This window comes from Prenolepis imparis, unplaced genomic scaffold (genome assembly GCF_030444845.1).
Source record: "Prenolepis imparis isolate NDT839.2.m4 unplaced genomic scaffold, iyPreImpa1.0 SCAF_3, whole genome shotgun sequence".
Lineage (NCBI taxonomy): Eukaryota > Metazoa > Arthropoda > Insecta > Hymenoptera > Formicidae > Prenolepis > Prenolepis imparis.
In genome coordinates this window covers 21,178,635-21,203,064 of record NW_028141161.1, presented here as the reverse complement: position 1 = coordinate 21,203,064, position 24,430 = coordinate 21,178,635, and the positions used below count along the sequence as shown (strand labels likewise).

General features: G+C 31.7%; 2 protein-coding genes across 12 annotated transcripts in view; both read left to right on the top strand.

Moving 5' to 3' along the window:
- Nucleotides 1-151: 151 nt before the first annotated feature.
- On the top strand, nt 152-2,961 carry LOC145934148 (RING-type E3 ubiquitin-protein ligase PPIL2). Its single transcript, XM_083034473.1, has 9 exons — nt 152-308; nt 411-780; nt 929-1,094; nt 1,186-1,337; nt 1,414-1,537; nt 1,620-1,768; nt 1,907-2,058; nt 2,141-2,473; nt 2,574-2,961. Exons 1-9 carry the CDS (start codon nt 277-279, stop codon nt 2,665-2,667), a joined length of 1,572 nt encoding a protein of 523 aa, XP_082890599.1. The 5' UTR covers nt 152-276; the 3' UTR covers nt 2,668-2,961.
- The window catches only part of Pax (paxillin), a 34,616-nt gene continuing 13,132 nt past the window's right edge, over nt 2,947-24,430 (top strand). For 2 of the 11 annotated variants that reach the window (XM_083034436.1, XM_083034437.1), the window contains exons 1-4: nt 11,556-11,647; nt 12,507-12,706; nt 14,084-14,200; nt 19,432-19,586. In XM_083034436.1, the coding sequence (XP_082890562.1) occupies nt 11,571-11,647; nt 12,507-12,706; nt 14,084-14,200; nt 19,432-19,586 (549 nt within the window). In that variant the 5' untranslated portion in view covers nt 11,556-11,570. Of the gene's footprint in view, nt 3,089-3,695; nt 3,975-6,591; nt 6,674-9,818; nt 10,273-11,555; nt 11,648-12,506; nt 12,730-13,541; nt 13,557-14,083; nt 14,201-16,589; nt 17,518-19,431; nt 19,587-24,430 lie in introns of those variants that run through there. The other 9 variants (XM_083034447.1, XM_083034441.1, XM_083034440.1 and 6 more) reach the window with 9 other exon arrangements.

Sequence of the window (24,430 nt, the reverse complement as noted above, 5' to 3'; positions counted from 1 at the left end):
GTATAATAAATATTCTTTTTTTTTTGCTTTCCTTAAAATATTGATTTTAAGATATGGCGGTTAATTCCGCCATGTTTGATCTAACGTGGAATTGACCAATCAGTGAAAAATTGAAATTAGATTCGGAGAATCTCTATTCGATGGTATTTCTATTGTGTAAACTAATCAATGGACAAAGGATATAGACAACAAAATTCAGTTTTCGTGAAAAGTTTCTTCATAATTTTGTATTGTTTGATAGTTTCTCATTTAAAATAGTTACAAAGCTACTTCAAAATGGGGAAACGTCAGCATCAGAAAGATAAGATGTAAGTTCTAGTGTTACCAATCATTGTATCTTCCACATAAATATATGCAATTATGAAAATATCTTACTTAAAATTTTTAATCATCTAAAAAATTGTTTTCAGGTATTTAACGTACACCGAATGGTCAACATTGTACGGTGGAAGAAAATCGGGGACAACTCTAGAAACGAGCGAAGAGAAAACGTTCAGGCGTTTGCCATATGATCATTGCTGTTTGTCTCTGCAGCCCTTCGAACATCCTTACTGCGACCCACATGGCAATGTGTTTGAGCTAGAAGCTATTCTGGCTTATTTAAAACAATATAAGCACAATCCTATAACCGGGAAACCATTAGATGCAAAAAGTCTAATTAAATTAAGTTTTCATAAAAATGTGCAGGATGAATATCAGTGTCCTGTTCTTTATAAATTATTCACAAAACATTCGCACATTGTCGCCATTAAGACTACAGGAAATGTATTTTCTTATGAAGTGAGTATATATATAAATGCCTTCATATATTTCTTATTAAACTCTTATTTTATAATATATTTTCTTATAATCTTATTATGAGCTATTAATTATAATTGTCTTCTATGTAATATATGTAAGAAATACAGTAAAAGAATTATTTTTTTAGGCTGTTGAACAGTTAAACATAAAAGCTGGAAACTATAAAGATTTAATAAATGATCAGCCATTTACACGCCAGGATATTATCACAATTCAAGATCCGAACAATGCAATGAAATTCAATTTGTCTACATTTCATCATATTAAGAATAATATAAAAGTAGAAGATGAAGGTAACTTTTTACTTAGCCTAGAAAATATTATAATTTTATGTAATATTTTTTTATATACTATACAATATATATATAAACGATATTTTTTCAGAAACTGTGAGAGAGCGAAACAATCCAAATGCGAAATTAAAAACCGTCTCTATGGAAACCAAGGAAATTCTGGCAGAATTGGAGAGAGATTATAAACCAACAAAAAGTAGCGAAAAAAATGAAACATCTAAGAAGGCTGACAAATTTAACGCTGTTTGTATATTTGCAATAATAAGAAGGCTTTTTGTTTCCATTTTTGCCAATTATTTTATTATTTATTTATAAATAGGCACATTACTCTACTGGTGCAGTGGCCGCAGGCTTTACTTCAACAATAATGCCAGCAGAGACTACCCATCAAGCAGCTGTAATCGCAGAAGATTTGGTGCGATATGAGAGAGTCAAAAAGAAGGGTATGTTATCATAATTATGTTACTATTAATTAAATTGTTCAAACTTGCAATAAAAAAATATTTATTTCTTATTTTTACTTAGGCTATGTAAGATTACTTACAAATTTTGGAACTTTGAATCTGGAGCTACACTGTAACCTGGTTTCAAAGACTTGTGAAAATTTCATGAAACACTGTCACAATGGTTATTACGACGGCACAAAGCTTCACAGATCAATAAGAAATTTTATGGTGAATACACATTCAGTTTTAAATATTTTACTTGAGAACAGTTTGTTTCAAGAGTTTGTTTTGTGCATTTTTTTCTTTATTTTGCTCTACTTTAATTTTTCTAATTTTATAATCGAAATATTTCGCTTTCCTTTGCAGATTCAAGGAGGTGATCCGACTAACACAGGTAATGGCGGCAAATCCATCTGGGGCAAACCGTTTGAGGATGAATTCAAGCCAAATTTGGTACATCAAGGCAGAGGAATTTTATCTATGGCGAACTCGGGTCCAAACACCAATGGATCCCAATTGTAAGATTAAACTGAAGCAACTTGTATCATACAATTATATCGTATCTGTTTTTCCTTATTAATATTATCAATGTCGTTCTAGTTTCATCACGTTTCGATCCTGCAGACACCTCGATCGCAAGCACACAGTCTTCGGGAAGATAGTCGGAGGTCTGGACACGTTGAACGCGATCGAGAAGGTGGAGGTGGACAATAAAGATCGACCGATAGAAGATATAGTTATACAGCGTATTCAAGTCTTTGTGGATCCCTTCCAAGAAGCCGATGAGCAGCTCGTTGCAGAAAGAGCTGCTGAAATGGAACGATTAGCTCAAGAAGCAAGTAAGAGCAAAATGACAGACAAAAAAGACAAAAATGACACTCAGAAGATTTATCGATCCGGAATAGGGAAATATGTGAAATTGGAACAGGAGAAGTAAGATATCAAATTTTTTCCAAATTATAAGTTATTGTCTTGACTTATTTATGCAATGTTTTATGCTTTGTTTATTTTTAATACTTAATCTGATTTCTAGATCGGATAAGTGGGACGCGAATGCGGAACCCGCTACAAAGAAGAAAAAAGTTGTGTCGAAATCGTATGGAGATTTCTCCTCCTTTACTTTTTAACCAATTATCAAAAATGTGTATATGTATATAGCATATTAAATCCAAGTTACTATATAAAAAAATTACGATACATAAAGATACGTATGAAGAACGTATTCGAATCATGCGCATTTATGATTTAGAATTAGTATTTGACAAATTTTGGCTTCTGTAAAATTTTTGGCATACGATGCGCTCAATGTGTAGGATATAGGATATATAATAAGGAAGCGCATGCTGAGCCTGGCTGGTTTTGGCTCCAATCTTAAAAAAAAAAAAGAACAAAAGTATCCAATTTCCCTGCTAAGATCAAACTAGATAATAGCTGTCAATGGGACGAGAAAATAACACGAAAAGAATGTTGGACATATGCGACCCCCCGATGGCTGAAAACGCAACCATCCCATGAGAACTTCTAAAGCATCGAAAGATTAAATAAATGGTATTTATTGAGTCAATATCATCATTTTATGTAGTACTAAATATTTAAAAAACGTTTTAGGAATTAATCACATATGTATAATTTTCTGTCTTTAGACAATCTGGGCTAAACAATTCAAATATTTTTAGATTTGATTCATCTTATTTAGGATTTTTTTCAAATGTGTTTATTAATGTTTGCAATAATTTTTTACTTTATTGAATAACATGTTATATATATGAAGAGAATCAAAGAATATTTATTAATTATAATAGATATACTTTAATAAATAACAAATATAGAAATAATATGAATCATAATTGTATATTATAAGAGTTTAATTTTAAAGGTTTTTTCAATTTGTGTTAAAAAATCATCTTATATTCATAAGATGATTTTTTAACACAAATTTTTTTTAAGTAAATAAAATTATTGTTATCAAATTTATTTCAATTTTTTTCTTTTCAAAATTTTATTTTATTTTTATTTTCAAGATTTTACTATGTCACATTAATATGTCATGTTTTTTGTTTATAAGAATGTGTAAAAATGTTGAATTAAAAAAATTTGTTTATTCTCATGTATATATTAATAATTATTATATTCTGATGGAAAATATTTCTTCCAGCGCTCGAGTGCGTTGAAGGGCACCGTAACGCTCAGGTCGGCTCCTGATCCGGTCGAGGACCGGAGCCTCCATGTTTGACGTTCGCCGTGAAGTGAGCCGCGGTTTGTCCAGTCCAGACTGCAGCCTCCAGCGCGCGACGACGACGAGGCGATAAGTCGCGCGCGCGTTGCGCCTGTTTTTCGTGATTTCGCGTACGAACGACGGGCCAGGCGCATATTTCCGGAATTTCGTGCGACGGGGGTCTCTCCGCGCCCGGCTAGCACATCATGGACGATCTGGGTGAGTAAAAACGCTTGGTAATCTGGTGCGAAAAGCGCCGAGCTAACCTCCAAGGCGTTAGGACGCCTGTCAAGCATGGGGGACGCCGCGGTTTATCGATACCACGATTGTATAAATCGGTATATATCGGTATCGAGTATTGGCGGGATTCAACTTTTGCCGAAAATACTTAACATTCACGCTTCGAGACCCGTTTTCATTTCAACTTGTGAAAAGCGCGGAGGAATGCGAATATGCTCGAGGTATCGATACCGTTACGTTTTTCATCGAAGGTATATTGACGAGATTTATTAATGTACAAATGTACATCTGTAAATATTTTCGTATTTATTGACGTATGAATACGTCAGTATATCATTATTTGAAAATTGACAGTCTGAGATACGTTTTTACTTGAGTCTGTCAAGCATAAAAATTCGCTGGAATTTTATTGAATTACAAATATACAGTGTTGTGCTTAGATGATTTTAAAATTAGCTAGATAAAGATGAGATAAAAATATGTGAATTCATCTTGGATAAGATGAAGATGATTTTGTTTTAAATATATCTAGATAAAAGATAAAATTATATGACGATTCATCTAGATAACTTCCAGATAATATTATTTTTAAAATCGCTTATGTAAACAGTTAAAAAATCTAAATAAATAAAAATGTAATGTAAAATAAAAAAAATGGAAATTATAAGAGATATAAAAATATATTTATAGTTTTTTATTTATAAGTTTTTATCGTTTACTGCTTAAGTTCTACTATACTTAAAATATTTTCATGTGCTATGAAACTCTAAATCAAATTATCTGAATATTATTTTAGATAATTTAGTAAAGATAACACTTTTTTTTATCTAAGATGCAGATATAGATAATACATTTTTTAATTATCTATATAAAGATAAGATAACGCCAAAATTTCATCTAGATGATCATCTATATAATTTTATTTAGATAACAGTAAACACTGCAAATATAAGATACTGCTAAGCTTATATCTAAGCTAAACTAATTATTTTCATTCAAGATATATCGTTGCGAGCTGTTTTTCAATAAGTGATTAATAGATTCATAAATAAATCGCTTCTTAAATAAATTCTACGAATATTGAGATTTCTATTCGATATATCGATACTGTAGAAGATACTTTCTAATTTTCGAATTAATTTTACCTATACTTTGTTTCGCGGAAATTTATAAAATTTCAGGATTGAGAATTTAAAGTTATATAAACTTATGACGATATTTGTATCGAATTTTTGGCAAAAAAGGAGGATCTAAATTCATCATCTGAAGGAATTTTCGGATATTTATGAGAAGCATTTTATGTAAAAGAAAGCAACATCCATTTTCTTGAATTTGTTTTTTATTAATTTTTAATTAATCATTAATCTCTTAAAATGCATATTTGCAATAAAAAATATGACGCAATAATGACAATTAATAATTTTATAATCACTGGTTTAATTTTAACTTTATATTATCTTTGCTTAGGATTTTTCTTGTATTTTATCCCGCATTTATATACGATATTTTATTCGTCATACTAACAACCTTTGATCCATTAAACGCAGATGATGCATATGACACACAATATATTGAAAAAATATATACGTACTTACAATATATTTAAAAAATGCTTCATATACAATTATAAAATAGAATCATAAAACAGATTGATAATATATTTTTATCTAATTCGTTTGTTTTTTTCTCATGTTTTATCTTAGTAAATCGGTAAATATTATTTTCATTTATGTTGTAACTATACTGAGAGAATTTTCTCTTAGAATTTACCCCGAAAATTCGTGGGACAATATGGTATGGAAAGAATTTTATGAGAATTTCTCTGATTAATATTTATCACAATAAGAATGATATTTATCACAATAATGATTAATTTTACTAAACTGCATAATAACATTAATCAAACATGTTTTATATTTTATTGTAACAGATATTATTATTTTTATTGTGATAAATAATTAATCAGAAAAATTCTTATAAAATTCTTTCCTTACCATATTGTTCCACGATTACCATAATTTTCAGGGTAAATTCTAAGAGAAACATCTCTCTGTGATATTGACTTCTATTTTTATCATAAATCTATTATAATTTTTTTTCTTCCGCCTCTTTATTGGATATAAAAATATTTCAAAAATATAATTCCCATGATATACATATCTGTATATAGTGTATAATATTCATATATAATATTTTTTTCTTATTTTTACTCATTAACACAATTAAAACCTAAAAGTACTCTTACATGTGTGTGTATAATGCAAAAAATAGTAATTTTAAATTATGTCACGTCACGATTTTCCTTTTATATACGCGATGACATTCATACATTAATTGTCAATACAACCCCGGGGCTTGAAAGCTCTTTTACGTGTCTCGACGGCAGTTCTTTCTCGATTCATTTCCGGTTCGCTAACGAGCGACGTGTCGGACACTGTCGGACACTGTCGGACATTATAAATCCGCGGATAAAACATGCTGAATATTCGCGGCGAGAAGGAATGGGGAGGAAAAGTCGTTAGAGAGGGGCACGAGAGCGTAATTATTATCTCGGACTCCTATATGGCGAGAAGGTCTCATTGCATCAGTGTTATACCAACTGTACATTAGTTTGTCACGCACTTGTTATGGTACCGCCATTCGCAGTGTATTCGTGACGTGAGAAGGGATGTGAAAAGGTTCGTAAATTGGAAACGCAAGACACATCAGTGCCAAAAAGATATAATCTCGAAAATAAATCTAGAAGAAAACATATAAAATTACATTAGAGAATTATATAAATATATATATATATATATAACATATAAAAAGTGAAAGGAAATATAATTAGAGTAATTCCAAGTAAGTGTATTGATACAATTTTTAAAAAATTAAGTATAATTGAATATAAATATAAAATAAATAAAATATTTCTTGGCACAGATATCGTTTTGCATTTCTAATCGACGCATCTGTTCGCGGCCGTGTTCTAATTTTAATTAGTGATTAGCACAAACTCCGGTGAATGGCACGTATTTTTTTGTCGCAGAGGCTATATAATTGGTGTACCTTAAACGTCATCTGTCGTGTGTGAAGCTCTGATTAAGCGAGTAAACATTAGAATTTATCTTCCTATTATTATTTTTGTGTATCAGACTGCTTTGATTCGATCTTTCTCGAAATAGATATACGGATTTTCTCGCGTAAGATATGTAATTCATGTAGGAGATGAATGTTGCGTAATTTGTAGAACGCGCTAATCTTCGGCGGTAGGATGGATATTCGCGTTGATAACATGGTAACCTTGATAACGATAATGATGTTAGTACACACAGTGGATCGATAATTCTGATCGGCGATACATATTTTTATTGCATCGAAAATCACTCGAAAAATTAAAAAAAATTTGCAAAAAATAGTATCAATATTTTACTCTTCATTAATATATAGTACACAGAGAGAATTTTCTCTTAGAATTTACCCTGAAAATCATGGTAATCGTAGGACAATATGGTATGGAAAGAATTTTATGACAATTTCTCCGATTAATATTTATCACAATAAAAATAATATCTATCACAATAAAATATAAAATATAGAGAATTTCTCCGATTAATATATTTATCAAGAATTTTATGAGAATTTCTCCGATTAATATATTTATCACAATAATAATAATAATATCTATTACAATAAAATATAAAATATGTTTAATTAATTTTACTAAATTGCATAGTAAAATTAATCAAACATATTTTATATTTTATTGTAATAGATATTATTATTATTATTGTGATAAATATATTAATCGGAGAAATTCTCATAAAATTCTTTCCATACCATATATTGCATGATTACCATAATTTTCAGAATAAATTCTAATAATAAGAGAAAATTCTCTCTGTGTAGTATTAATCACGCCGTGTTATTTTGTAATGACTCATATGTTTATCTCGTTGTAATCTTCGATATATTTTTTTCCGCGATATTTTCTCTTTCCCTCTCTTTCTTTCCTCTGTCTTGTAGCGTAGCGACGTCTATTTATTTCTTCCTTTTTCTCTCTCTTTCTTTATCCGTTTCTCTAATTCTAATTCTTCTTTTTCGAAGACTCTCTTCGTCGCGACCTTCTTTCTCGTTTTATCTCTTCTTTCTCTATTTTTCCCATCGTGACATTTTCTCTCTCTTTTTCCCTATATATTTATCCACCTCCTCTTGTCACAATGTCTCTTTCTCTCTTTTGTCGTCTCTTCTGTTTTCGTCTTTATATTTCTATCTTTCTTCCTGCAATATTATCTTTCTTCATCGCGACGCTTTCTCTTTCTCCTCCATCTATTTACCCATCTTTCTCTCCTATAAAGAACATTCTCTCCCTTTCTTTCTCCTTTCCCTCTCTATACGTCGCGATGCCATGTCTCCCTTTCTATGAAAGCAGAGACAGCGGGCCAGGACGAAAGAGACCGAAAGAGACCGAAAGAGAACCCTCTGTGACACTAGGCGCGGGTGAGCGCCGGAAATACACCCGCGTGCGCCGGTTCGATTTACTCTTATTCGCCGGCTCTCGTCGCCAAAGACGTCGTGATCGTGCAGTCGCGAGCAAGTTTTCCACGTTTCCGCGTGTTTTCATCGTCGGTCGTCTTGTTACTCGAAAACTCTTGTTTTCGAGGAAAGATATCGTGTCTTTGTCACCTGTCAAAGGGACACCTCGTTTCGGAGATACGTCAGTGCGCTGTTAAATTCTACAGTTTCTAACATTTTAGTATAATTAGTAGTTTAGTATAATTAGTTACAAAATAGTGGACGTAATATGTTTTCCTGAAGTTCATTATAAACATATACACCGGAACAATTTTTTTTAAGTACGTTTTTAAGTACACTGAGAATTTTCTCTTAGAATTTACCCTGAAAATCATGGTAATCGTGGGACAATATGGTATGGAAAGAATTTTATGAGAATTTCTCTGATTAATATCTATCACAATAAAATATAAAACATATGGTTGATTAATTTTACTAAACTGCATAGTAAAATTAATTAAACATGATGAATATTAATCAAAGAAATTCTCATAAAATTCTTTCCATATCATTGTTCCACGATTCCCATGATTTTCAGGGTAAATTCTAAGAGAAAATTCTCTCTGTGTACATCTTTAATTATCAATATCGTTTCGTTGCATCGAAAATGCATTTCTGAAGGTTACAAGTTTTAAATGAAAGACATCAAAGACCAACGTCGAGTACCGTAATTTTTTCCAGAAGCTAATTGTCAACCTTATCGACATAATTAATTGTCTCTTAATTATGTCGATAAGGTTGACAATTAGCTTCTGGAAAAAATTTTACAAAATTTGTAGCCAATAACAATTACATTTCGAGGAAATTATATTACTCTGATGAGTATATTAGCTTTTGATTTATTGATTTAGAGAGATATTTGAGAACTTTGTGAGATTGCGAATTAAATAAAATTTATACGGTGTTAAAATTAGTAGTCTAAAATAATCCGCGGTTCATTTGAACTTTACTAACACAGTAAAGGGTCAATCTCTCTCTCTTTCGTTGAACCGTCGTGTAAATCATTTCGCTCAACGCAGTACTTTGAGTTGCTTCACTTCTTCCGCTTCTTCCTTATGCACTTCTAGATATTTCAGAGTTCATTACCCCGTAGCCACAAACATTAATAGGAAAATAGGCTTTTATTCTCGCGAAATATTATCTCGGTAATTGATTATTTATTAACAATTGTAACCAAGGAGAAGAATATAATTTGAATTTCTCTATATAAAATTTTTTTTTGCATATTCTACAAAAATATTTTTACAAAAATTTTCCCATTTTATAGTCAAGTACAAAGTACATAATCAGATAAAAACGGGAAATTTTTTGTCATTAACACACTTTACAAAATTATAAAACTCGATGATTCTTATATAGCGTGTCGGACTTGCGTCGTTTCGGAAGTGACGTCTCTTATTGCGTTAATTCGCCAAATTAGCATCAATTCGCCGTCACGCAACGTCGAGTACCGTAATTACTTTGTCGAAGGTAGGGGGAGGGGGCTTATGTCATCGTTTACTCGACGAGCGCCACGTGAGTGAACGCACGTGCACGCGTACGCACGCGTAGCCGATTCCTCCTCGCGGATATACACAGACGAGGGACCTGCGTCTGTGTGCGTATGTGTATGTGAGTCGTTAAAGAAAGATGGCGATGGACCGGACGATGTACGGCAAGGTAGAGCCGGGCGATACTTATCAGCCCTACAGGATCACCATGAAGAAGGGCTCGCCTCCTGGATGTAAGTCCGACATTTTTTTGACTCACGTATGGGGTGGCCTGCAAGAATAATAATATGCAAATTTTTTTAAATATTTTTCTTGAGGAAAGAATCGAAAACATAAGAAAATTAGCAAATTGTATGTGTGTGTGTTACTTCTGATTAATTCATGATTTTTTTTCGCTTAATTATATATAAAACATTTCTTTATGAGTATTAACTATCGGTAGATTGCTTATAATATCTGCTTTTTAAATTGATTTGTTTACAATATATGAAATAACTCTATTACAAACAAAAATAAAAAAGCTAAGTTTGCAAAACAAGAAGAGAAAAGAAAAGGATAGTATTTGTTTGCGAAATTTTAATTTTATTCAGCAAATTTAAGTATCTGTGTATAAGAATCCTTACTTCTTTATATTTATTAATTACGAAGAGATTTAAGGCTCCTGGGTGCTCACCGCGGCCATATTGGAATCGTGACGTCAGAGGCGAGAAATAACACGTTGAGATTTCTTAGATGCCATATTTCTAAATAAAAACATATATGCATAAAATAACACTTAAGATCTTTTTAATACACTTCTAAAAAACGCCGAAAACTATCCTTTTCCCTTTATAATTCATCAACAGCTGTAATTTTATGCAAATATGTTTTTATTTAGAAATGGCATCTAAAAATTTTTAGCGTGTGTTTTCTCGCCTCTGACGTCACGATTCCGACATGGTCGGCAAGGTACCAGGAGCCTTAAGAACACAATTACAATCAAAACTACATTACAATTAAATCGACTTTGAAGGATTTTGAATATTGATTATATGATATATGCAGATGCAACACATACAATATAAATTAAGTTTCTCCTTTTATGCATATATTACAAGTACATATCAATTATCTACATATATATAATACGAATAAAGATATGCAGATCCGATTACTTTAGACTTGATGTAATTAGATATCCATTAGAATACGATATCTTCACTTCTCTGTCTCTTTGATCGATCTCTGATTACCGGTTACATCTGCATACGATTAGCTCCGACATGTTCATGATTATTACATACAATATACGACATCGCTGCCTTGACGATCGATGATCGGTCGGCTATACGAATTCAAGGTGAGCTTGAATGTCGGAGGTGTGCGTAGGTATCTCCTGTCTTTCTCTCTCAATCGTTTCTCGAGAGATTCGCACCTCCATATGAGGTCAGTCTCGCCTCTGTTTCCATACTTGTTAATACGTTCGCGACGTAAATATGTAGGAAGGGGCGAGATAATAGATCGGCCGCAATTTTTAGATACCAGTCGATCGATGGACCGTGTAATCGGTGACGAAAAAATTGTGTCCGCGAAAGAGGGTCGCGAAAAAGCCGTATCATCCATAGTATCGTCGGTATCTGTAGCTTCGATCGCGGTATTTCGTGAAAGAAGTTGAATTATCGAAAAAAAAAAGTTAAAATCTCTCTTAGCTGAATTATTACGCAATTTCTGCAATTATATATAGAATATCAAGTATAGAATATACAAATTTGATTGTTTATCTCGTTCGTGGCGAAACTTTGCCAAGTTTATTCCACGTGTGCATAAGTTGTAATGTGTTTTGCTAATAAAAGCTTTACTGATCTAATTTCGATAAAAAGTATCTTTTATATCGTTATCGCAATATTTACTCGATCGAATCTCCCGATATCTCGCGAGGAGCGAGATTTGCCAAATTAAAAGGGGAAAATCGTATACAGAGAGAATTTTCTCTTAAAATTTACCCTAAAAATCATGGTAATCGTGGGACAATATGGTATGGAAAGAATTTTTAAAAAATATTTGATTAATTTTAATAAATTTTACTATACTTTTAGTAAAATTAATCAAACATATTTTATATTTTATTGTAATAGATATTATTATTTTTTATTGTGATAAATATTAATCAGAGAAATTCTCATAAAATTCTTTCTATACCATATTGTCCCACGAATTTTCGGGGTAAATTCTAAGAGAAAATTCTCTCTGTGTACGATTCTCCTTCTCGTCCACCCGCGATCCCCTTTTAATTTGGCAAATCTCGCTCCTCGCGAGATGTCGGGAGATTCTATCGAGTAAATATTGATAACAATCGATATAAAGGATACCTACTCTTTATCGAAATTAGATCAGTAAAGCTTTTATTAGCTTTAATTTGGCAAATCTCGCTCCTCGCGAGATGTCGGGAGATTCGATCTAATTGTAAGAGAAAATTCTCTCTGTGTAGGGGGAGGGTAATTTCACGTAACAGAGATTTCGTAAGCTACGGACAGCTGGGCAAAGTGGCAACAACAGCACGTGGTGCCAGTTCAGTCTGGTCCCGCCAGACATCCTCAGCCGATCGATCATCTTCGCGAGTCATCTCTCGCCGATCATCCGCGCACGTGTTCGCGTCATTTCGCGAATATCCAGCAACTAGTTGTATAGGTAGTCGAATCGTGGATAACGAGGTAGTGAAGCCGCTCTTATCAATTTCTGTTCGCTTCTCGGTCTTCGTGACTTTTTGACCGTGACGATATTCATTCCACTTAAGATGCACTTATTCTTCATTAATGGCATTGTTCCATTTTGTTATTTATAGACATTTATAGACAGTGTCAGGTGTAATGAAAAAATACGACCAGCGATGATTTTACTTCTTGAAAAATTTGATTAATTTTGACATTGAGATATTTTTTACATCTGTACAGAGAGAATTTTCTCTTAGAATTTACTTTAAAATAGAAAGAATTTTATGAGAATTTCTCTGATTAATATTTATCACAATAAAAAATTTTAAAACATGTTTGATTTATTTTAATATTAATCAAACATGTTTTATATTTTATTATTGTGATAAATATTAATCAGAAAAATTCTTATAAAATTCTTTCCATACCATATTGTCCCACGATTACCATGATTTTCAGGGTAAATTCTAAGAGAAAATTCTCTCAGTGTGGAGATATGTTAGAAGATTGTTTTAAATCTTGTCCATCGGAGAAATCTGTCACTTCGGAGGAAATTGAGAAAGGAAACATATGCCGAGGCGACGTGGCGCGTTACACGGTCTTTGAAAATGAAACTCAGTCGCTCTCTGGAGGGTGGGATTAAAGATGTTGAGTCGCGGTCCAGAGCGAGAAGTCGCGCTAGTTCTGCTCTAATTTGTGTGATTTATTTTTACCTCGCGGCACCTAGCCGAAGTTTAGAGCACAACACAGGCGAATTCAGTTGGCGTGTGATTTACGGAGAATTCGGACCGAGTCCGCAGTTATCGTTATCAAATATATTCTTCATTGTAATAAGAATTTTTTCCGCCTGTTTACATTGTCATTCATCGTTTCCGCTTCTCTCTCGCCGTCAAAATCCTTCTTCGTTAACGGAATAAAATTTGAAAAATATTCAATTAGGCTTGATAAACATACACAGTCATGCAGTTTTAAAAACTGAAAAAAAATTATAAATTCGACAATTCTTTTTTCGCGAATCTATCTGCTGCCAGCATAATTTAGGACGCGAAAACATCGCGATTATATATATATTATACACTTGTACAGGATTGCCAGAAATTATTACTGCAAGACACACACACAAACTATATAATATCTGATAATTTTTTATAATAATATAGTAATAAAAATTTTGAGAGATGACAATCAATTAAAACAATACATATCAAATCAAAAAATTTATATTCGACGACTACAATCTTTATACTTTTTTTAGTAAACAGATCTCCATGAATTTATTTATTTCGGAATAGTATAACTACATAGAAGAATATCCCATTAGCGTTACCCAATTTGTCGTTATTTTGTCGCGTAGAGAAAGTGCCGATTCTTGAAAACGTAAAAATGACGGACGTGATGAGGCCTGTCTCGCCGATTTCACCGATTCGTTTGGCGACTATTCGACGTCATGCACGGTGGGAGCAATACGTTAGTAAGTATTGTTCCAGTATTTTCTCGTTAATTAACCCTAATTTCGACAACGAGTCTTGCAACAATGTGTCTCTTTATTGCCCAAATATATGAACTCGTCTTAGCAATATTACTCATTATTTGTATAAATTATATTTATCTTTTTTAATTTCTATCATCATTGAATATAAAAACAGAATTATTTTTATGATTTATAAAAATTTTATTTAATTATATAATACACAGAGAGAATTTTCTCTTAGAATTTATCCTGAAAATCATGGTAATCGTGTGGGACAATATGGTAAGGAAAGAATTTTATGTGCAGTTTAGTAAAATTAATCAAACACGTTTTATATTTTATTATGATAGATATTATTATTTTTATTGTGATAAATATTAATCAGAGAAATTCTCATAACATTCTTTCCATACTATATTGTCTCTCGATTACCATGATTTTCAGGGTAAATTCTAAGAGAAAATTCTCCCAGTGTACATATAAATTAATAATTTTTCATTTAATAAACACAATGTTTTTCCTGAAAAACAAAACTATAGGAAAAAAATTAATTTTGAATTATTTATAAAAATAAATTCGACAATATCTCTTTAATATTCGATATAATTCTTCTTCATCTCACATACACTCTTCTTAGTTTAGCGTTAACGCAATGCGACCGAGATTAGACGAAAACTTTGTGAGTAATTCAGATTGACAGGAATTTATATTGCGGTAATAAGGAGAAACGATCGTGCTGGAACAGTTAACGTCACGACTTCATCCTCCTCTTTGCGGTTTACGCAAGGCACGCGCAAGTTTTACGCGCGATATCGATGTCGGACTCGCGGTATGAATCAGCCGTGCAAAATAGACGTCGATAAGCTCAGCCAGGCTCCATGCCAATGTTAAAGCACCATTCAGACGATTACTCAACCTGCGGCCTGACGAGCAAAAAAGATTGCATTAGCGGCGCAAAAGCGCCGCATTCGCGATATGTGTGACGAATTTAAACGCACCGATGGATTTTTTTTTTTTTTTTTTCATTTTTTTAAATAACGCAAGTCCGAAAACGTTTTGAAAACGTCAAATGAGAAATGAAATTCGCATGAGATGCGATTTCGAGATTTTCTCGAGTTATGTTATTACTTGTAGAATAATTAAACTTGTTTTGTGCGAAATAATTCAATGTATATATAGGAATATGTTTTTTATGTCAAAGTTCTCTTACGATATTTGATATTTGATTGAAAGTTGAATGTTTTACGTTAGAGTTTATAAAGTACTTCATCATTCAGCCTTCTCCTGCCATCTAGAATGTGTTTAAATCAACTGAATATACTGTAAGATTGTTTGCTATCCCAGATTACTAAAGTGCTTAAAGCACTTTAAGCGATTAGTTTATTCAGCTACTCGATATGAAAGGTGTCTTGTGTGTTTCATATTTTTTCGAAACTGTAGCAAGTCAATTTTGAACTAGTATGCAATATATTTTCACCATTAATTATTAATATTAAAAATAAGAATAACTAAGAATTATTGAGAAATAATAAAATCTTCTCTAAATTAATTTTAAAAAATGAAGATTTGTAAATTCTACTGCGGAACAAATGAAAGAACATTCTGTATATCGGCTTAAACTAGTTTCTAGATAACTGAAACTAATTTTGCTGAGATTTTCTTGAACCCTTTTGTTTAATTTCCGATTACTAAACGTCGCAATAATAAATTATGTGTTTGAGATGTGAATTGAAAAAGTCACGTGTTTTCAAATTCTTATTAAGAAAGAAAAAAACATTAGTACATCCCATATATGATGTCACATTATCATTGAATGTTCTTTTTACGATTCGTTAGTCAATTTTGAATTCAATTTTTCTTTAGCAAGAAATTCAAAGAAGGATACTACAACCTTTCAATTATTTATAATAATACATTAAAATTGAATTAAATTTAAAATTAAATTTCTAAAAAATTACACCTAATTTCTGAAATTAATCGAGGAATATAATTTTGTCATCTTTAATCCATGAAAAGCTTCACTTCACAATCACTTATGCTTCGACCATTACCGATGTCTTGAGATACTCGCTAAGGAAAACTCGACTCCAAATTGCTTTTGGGACACTCTGTACATTTTCTCTTTCCTAGACCGCCAAAGCTTCCTCGAAGCCACTTAGGGTCGGCGCAATCGCGGCTTCCTCGTAATGAATCGTCGTGAAACCAGTCACCTAGGCTCGTGTTCGTTTCTTCTGAATACCGCAACTTCCGTCCAACGTAGACGAGGATGTGCCCCACTATCGTCTTGCGCCTTATATGCCCGCCTTACGTTTATTCCTTCTCCTCTCCAGGAGGAGAAGGAGGCTGTTTCGCTCCTTCCTCCAGCTCGCGGTATCGCTTTCCCGCGAACTTCAATGACAATCAGTGCCGTTCCGTCGACGCTGACGCGTCGCTGCTCCATTTCGCTTCGCTCGAACACGTGTCGTTAGCCGAGTAAATAATCGGAGTTAAGTCATTCAGGATAGTCGGTGATAGTCTAGAGAAAAGTGCAAATTATTCGAGGTGACAAAAAATTACACGCGCGAACGATGAAGATATAGAAGTTCATTTTCCATTCGATATATTTAATTTAATTTTAATTTTTGATTTAATTTAAATTTTTCATTTAATTTAAATTTAATATTAAATTAGGACTTTTGATAGCGACGTGTTTCGATTTACGGTGTTTCGCGACACAGATGACGAAGAGATGACAATAACGATAATAATCTCGGAAAACATGTGTACATAATTGGCGCGACAGGCTGCATTCGCGGAGAGATAAATTTGCAGAGAGATTGAGATGCTTGATAAACCGATGCCGCAGTTTGCTTCGGGCGAATTAATTTGTCGTTTTATTTTTTTGTATAAATCTATCGATACGAGTAGAAATTAATTTTATTTTGACAGAAGCAGTTTGACAGAACTGACACTTGTGGACAAAACTTTCTAATAATTATTATTTTTTTATAGTTAGATTTTGTATACGTTCGAGGCAAAATTACGTAAAAAAAGGCAGAAATCGCGTCGCGAGGATCGAGAAATCCTCGTCTCTCGTTGGCGGGTTTCTTCTCTCGCGTTGTGGACTTTCTCCGCATTTTTGCTGACCGAAACTCGCCGAACTCGGTCTGAAACGCCGCTCTCGCGGGGTTCAACGTTCCTGAAATAGTGGGTGTGTCGTGTGTGCCCTTTCGACTCTCTCGCGATGGAGACGACGCGATGCGTGTACGTATCCGAGGACGAGAACCTCTACCAGGTGTACAATCGTGAGAAGGCTACTAGTAACCTCGTTACTCTCGGTAAATGCACATTTCTTTTGGTTATTTAAACTCGAGCTAAATTGGTCGAGGCAGCAAACAGATTAATTAGGAATGTATAGGTATTTCTAAGCTACACATTTCTTTTAAAGACTTGATTCGATTTTTAGAATTTTTCCATGAATAGGGGAAAGAGGGAAATACGGATAAGATAAATCTTTCAATCGTATAAAATAATTAGCTAACTTAGATAAAAAAAAAAAAAAAAAAAAAAAGAATGAATCTGCAATAAAAATAAGTCGTAATTGACTTGTGTTTACACGACAATAAAAATATACTCGCTTTGTTATGCTAACCTTCGGGTTGGCAGCAGTCAGCGGTAAATATTAGTTTCCGACTCTTCTATATATTCGCGCCAATCTATTCTTTTTCCTTTTATTCTCCTCTCCATATTTGTTACTATATTACTATACTAATAAAATATGTAAATTCTTTTCATACACGCATATCTATGCACACACATGTCTACATATATAAATATATTTGTTACGAATGTTTTAAGTTGCGTTTAGCGTTGTTATCTCCTGGATTTGTCATTCCTTTTTTTTCCACGTGACGTATATTTATATTTGCATTTGACTTTCTTAATATTGCGCACTTGATCTCATGAGTAAATGGAGAAAGATCCCCCCCGACATTTCGGATTAAATAAATAAACGTGCCGCGACAATCAAGGCGCCTGTCAAGGACGCGGCAGCGAAGCTACGGGTATGGCGTCATCGTTAAACAATGTCGTGACGTTTTCTTTTTTACATACGCCAGCTCGAAATTAGATAAGTGAGTTCTCGATTGGACCAATAACGGCGTATCAGAGTTCGCTTTTGAGAAACTTGCAATTACTTCAGCAGACTTTATAAGATTTATTACATATTTTATGTCACACACAATATATTATATTATTGATTAAGTACACAATATATTAAAATATTAATTAAATACACAATACATTAAAATAAAATAAATAAAAAATTAAAAAATTAAAATAAATTATGAAATATCTTATAAACTGTATTGATTTTTTAAATACTTTTATTCCATCTAAAAAATGGAAATAAATGTTAAAATATCAGAAGAAACGCATGCTAAGAAATTTCTTTTGCATTATATTTCCCCATTGAAACTATTGTTGAAAACATCTTTCGATAACTGCATGCATAATTCTTTTAACAGATAATTTAGATCATAAAGTTAAGTATCCCAATCTGTATATATAAATTCAATTCGCGAAATAATAAACAGAGAAAAAAATAAGAAATATTTGTTTCTACATATTTATCTTTTGTATATACGATAGTGCGGGAGAGGAATCAGTCGGATGTTTCCATCTGTTTATCTCCGTTATGCATACCTAGATAAAAAGAACGTGATACAGAATGCGCTCGAAATAGGTGAAATTCCTCGATAAATTTAGGAATGAGATAGTGAGAAAAAAAATCGTGTGCTTCAACCGCGAACTTTTTTCGGAAAAATCGCGATCTTCACACTGAGAGAATTTTCTCTTAGAATGTACCCTGAAAATTATGGTAATTGTGGGACAATATAATATAGGAGGAATTTTATGAGAATTTCTCTGATTAATATTTATCACATCAATAAAAATAATAATATTTATTACAATATAATATACAACATGTTTGATTAATTTTGCTAAACTGCATAGTAAAATTAATCAAACCTATTTTATATTCTATTATTATTTATTATTATATATTATTTATTATTATTTATTATTGTGATAAATATTAATCAGAGAGATTGTCATAAAATTCTTTCCATACCATATTGTCCCACGATTACCATGATTTTCAGGGTAAATTCTAAGAGAAAATTCTCTGTGCAGTTTGCTCGTAATTTTTTTAAGGATTTTTTACAATTGGACCTTAAATCTGCTTTCAGATGCGCTGCTGGCGGACCTGCAGAACACCGTGACGTCGGAGGGAAATCACGGTAATGCGACTCCCGGTTACGGATCGCTCAATGGTGCCCGCACCCACGCGACCACCGTCTACAGAGCTTATGACAATCGGACCTCGCCGCTGCCGCCGCAATCGGTATGTCCATCTCTCTCTTATTTTATAATTAATCGGAGCACTAATAGATTTTGTGTAGAAGAGACCGCGCCTCTTCGTTCCGTATATAGCGAATTTAAATTCAACTGAGAATTATATATGTAACCTCGCGATTTTGTCGCTGCAATTAGTACGTCGATCTGTACACTGGGAGAATTTTCTCTTAGAATTTATCATGATAATTGTGGGACAATATGGTATGGAAAGAATTTTATGAGATTTCTCTGATTAATATTTATCACAACAAAAATAATATCTATCACAATAAGATATAAAATATGTTTGATTAATTTTACTGCATAGATATTATTATTTTATTGTGATAAATATTAATCAGAGAAATTCTCATAAAATTCTTTCCATACCATATTGTCTTACGATTATCATGATTTTCAGAGTAAATTCTAAGAGAAAATTCTTTCTGTGTATAAATATTTTAATTTTAATTAAAGACTAATGAAGGCGCTTCTTTTTTAGCGCATTTTAAAAGTTATAATCGGCAAAATTTAAATATTTATATTTAAATTTTCTATTTGATTATATCTTGTAATGATGATTAAATTAATACTTTGTGTCTAGACTGTCTTAATTCGATTAGATTTATAAAAATATTTAGTAGGGGTCTATAAAACCTTGTCAAACATCGCGATTAAGTAAGATTCGCGAAATCTGTATCCGTTTCCGAAGGATAAGCAAAATCGCGAACATATGAGACATATCGCGAGGATTTATCGACGAAGTCGAAGAATTCATCGAGCTTGCTGAAGAGACCTTACTTAAGTCGTGGACGTAGTTTACCAGATGGAGCCAAATGCTGGTAGCTCGATGGCAATCGCTTAATTTTGAAACTGTCGCGCTAAATAATTTAAAGTTTTACAAAATATAAACTACGAAACTCGACATGAAGAGTTTGAAATATTTTTCAATCCTTTCGATTGAATCTATATTATATTATATAAAATAGAAAGAATTCGCGTGTATTTTTGGCAAAATTATTGATGTAAAAAGAAGATGAGCTATTTATTATGATGTAAACAATACGTAATCACAAAAAAATATTAAGTAACCAACTTTTATCGAAAAGTATTTAAGTATGAAACATTCGTATATTACATATATTACGCTCTGTTGTCAATAATATATTCATAATTTTACATAATATATTTTATTGTTTGTAGTAGTCTCTCTCCTCGTTACACAAAATTAACTTTTTGGCAGTAACGTCGTTTCCAGTTTACGAAAACGCCTCGAAATAGAGCAATTCGTCGTCATGGTCGCGAAAGCGTGACATAGGGGGAATCCGTAAATAAACCTCTTCGCTGACGGTTAATAACTGTCGATACCGATGCCTTGGCGAGATATAACGTGGTCTTCCTTCGACATTTTTCGCTCGCACGCGGCTTGTTTTCACTTTCAGGGCCATGAACATCATTATTATGAACGCTCATGGTCAAGCAGAGATTTTTTTGTTAAAATTTTAAAATTCTTAGAATTTTTAATCCTAAAAAATATGTATATTTCTATAAAGAGGTCTAAATCTTTTATTTTCTTTTGTCAGGCATATTCTGTTTAAAAAATATATGTATTACTGAAATATAGAGGAAGCAAATATATTTTTAAAATTAAATACAGATTTATAACTTTTTATCGTAAAGCTATGCGACAAACATTTGTGCCGCATTAATTTATATTGTTTTGGAAACACGTTAATATATCGTGACTTTACGTAAGTGAATAATAATTTAATCGCGAATGCTCCGAATCGACGCTATCCTCGGAACATAAATTAACCACGCTCTTGAATTTGTTTACACGCAGAGTTATCTGTGTTACAACCGTGAAAATAGAATATTACGGAATAGACCGAACGAATAATCTGCTTCCGTTGTAAAAACTAAGCCTCCCGACGAGTTTTCGTGCGACAAACTCGATATTTCTCGCGTTAACTATCGATTGTTTTGAAAAAAAGTCTCCAGAGTCATAAAACACGATTGGAAATAACTGTGACGCAACGGCGGTGCTAAAATTAGAATCAATATCGTGTCTAAAATTGACGCTCGAGAGAAGCATCACTACGAGGCGTATGTAACATCGAACAGTTTGTGGCAGACAGAATATTAGTCGGAAGAGAGTCTCCAGTTACTCTCGTATTTTTTATTTTTCACTCTGGATAAAGAAACGGCGCGAAAATGTGCTCACATCGACTGCCCAATTTTTTCATCTCTTATCGTGTACGTCAAATTGGAATTTTTATCATTCTAAGTATATAATAATAATAAAATATTAAAACTAAATATATTTTATTCGATTATATAATTAATTTTATAATTTAATATTTATTAATTATGATTATATTAATATTATTATTATTATTTAATTATAATTTTATTCGATGGCGTCCATTTGTTACAAATATTTTTTAAAAAATTTAATAACGCCGATTAATCATCATGATAATCAATGTATCAAGAGCTATATACAAAAATCAGAACCAAATCTCTTTATAACGATATTAGTCAATAAAAAAAATTGATTACACAATATTCGAATAACTTAAATATTTTTAAAAAAATTTAATAACGCCGATTAATCAGTAATCATCATGATAATCAATGTATCAAGAGCTATATACAAAAATCAGAACCAAATCTCTTTATAACGATATTAGTCAATAAAAAAAATTGATTACACAATATTCGAATAACTTAAATATTTTTTAAAAAATTTAATAACGCCGATTAATCAGTAATCATCATGATAATCAATGTATCAAGAGCTATATACAAAAATCAGAACCAAATCTCTTTATAACGATATTAGTCAATAAAAAAAATTGATTACACAATATTCGAATAACTTAAATATTTTTTAAAAAATTTAATAACGCCGATTAATCAGTAATCATCATGATAATCAATGTATCAAGAGCTATATACAAAAATCAGAACCAAATCTCTTTATAACGATATTAGTCAATAAAAAAAATTGATTACACAATATTCGAATAACTTAAATATTTTTTAAAAAATTTAATAACGCCGATTAATCAGTAATCATCATGATAATCAATGTATCAAGAGCTATATACAAAAATCAGAACCAAATCTCTTTATAACGATATTAGTCAATAAAAAAAATTGATTACACAATATTCGAATAACTTAAATATTTAAAAAAAAAATTAATAACGCCGATTAATCAGTAATCATCATGATAATCAATGTATCAAGAGCTATATACAAAAATCAGAACCAAATCTCTTTATAACGATATTAGTCAATAAAAAAAATTGATTACACAATATTCGAATAACTTAAATATTTTTAAAAAAAATTTAATAACGCCGATTAATCAGTAATCATCATGATAATCAATGTATCAAGAGCTATATACAAAAATCAGAACCAAATCTCTTTATAACGATATTAGTCAATAAAAAAAATTGATTACACAATATTCGAATAACTTAAATATTTTTTAAAAAATTTAATAACGCCGATTAATCAGTAATCATCATGATAATCAATGTATCAAGAGCTATATACAAAAATCAGAACCAAATCTCTTTATAACGATATTAGTCAATAAAAAAAATTGATTACACAATATTCGAATAACTTAAATATTTTTTAAAAAATTTAATAACGCCGATTAATCAGTAATCATCATGATAATCAATGTATCAAGAGCTATATACAAAAATCAGAACCAAATCTCTTTATAACGATATTAGTCAATAAAAAAAATTGATTACACAATATTCGAATAACTTAAATATTTTTTAAAAAATTTAATAACGCCGATTAATCAGTAATCATCATGATAATCAATGTATCAAGAGCTATATACAAAAATCAGAACCAAATCTCTTTATAACGATATTAGTCAATAAAAAAAATTGATTACACAATATTCGAATAACTTAAATATTTAAAAAAAAAATTAATAACGCCGATTAATCAGTAATCATCATGATAATCAATGTATCAAGAGCTATATACAAAAATCAGAACCAAATCTCTTTATAACGATATTAGTCAATAAAAAAAATTGATTACACAATATTCGAATAACTTAAATATTTTTAAAAAAAATTTAATAACGCCGATTAATCAGTAATCATCATGATAATCAATGTATCAAGAGCTATATACAAAAATCAGAACCAAATCTCTTTATAACGATATTAGTCAATAAAAAAAATTGATTACACAATATTCGAATAACTTAAATATTAAAAAAAAAAATTTAATAACGCCGATTAATCAGTAATCATCATGATAATCAATGTATCAAGAGCTATGTACAAAAATCAGAACCAAATCTCTTTATAACGATATTAGTAAATAAAAAAAATTGATTACACAATATGCGAATAACTTAGAGAAATTAGGTCTTAATTAATTAATTAAAACAATTTACAAAATGAGGAATTAAACTTTTTCGTGTCATACGACGCGTTTAAATAATTTTTTTTTAACTTAGAATTATGCGACGTATCGCGCGATATCTGAAAGGAATATTTTCCACGAGTCGCGTAAAAGAGAATCGTGGAGAAAAAAATGTTGCGTTTCCGCGACGGGACACCTGTTACGTTCCCTGCCGATTCTATCGATCTTCCCTCGGCCTAGGACAGCTCCGGTCTCTATTATTCATGCTCGTCGAGTATAACTTGTATATATTCCGGCCGCAAAATACGCAGTCGAGCCAACTGCATCATTCGCCATCGCGCCAATCGCGTCAAATCGTAATTTCTTTTTTAAAGCTCCGTTCACCTTCAATCCGACAATATCGCCGAGCTGCACATTATGTGTTTACATTTAAAA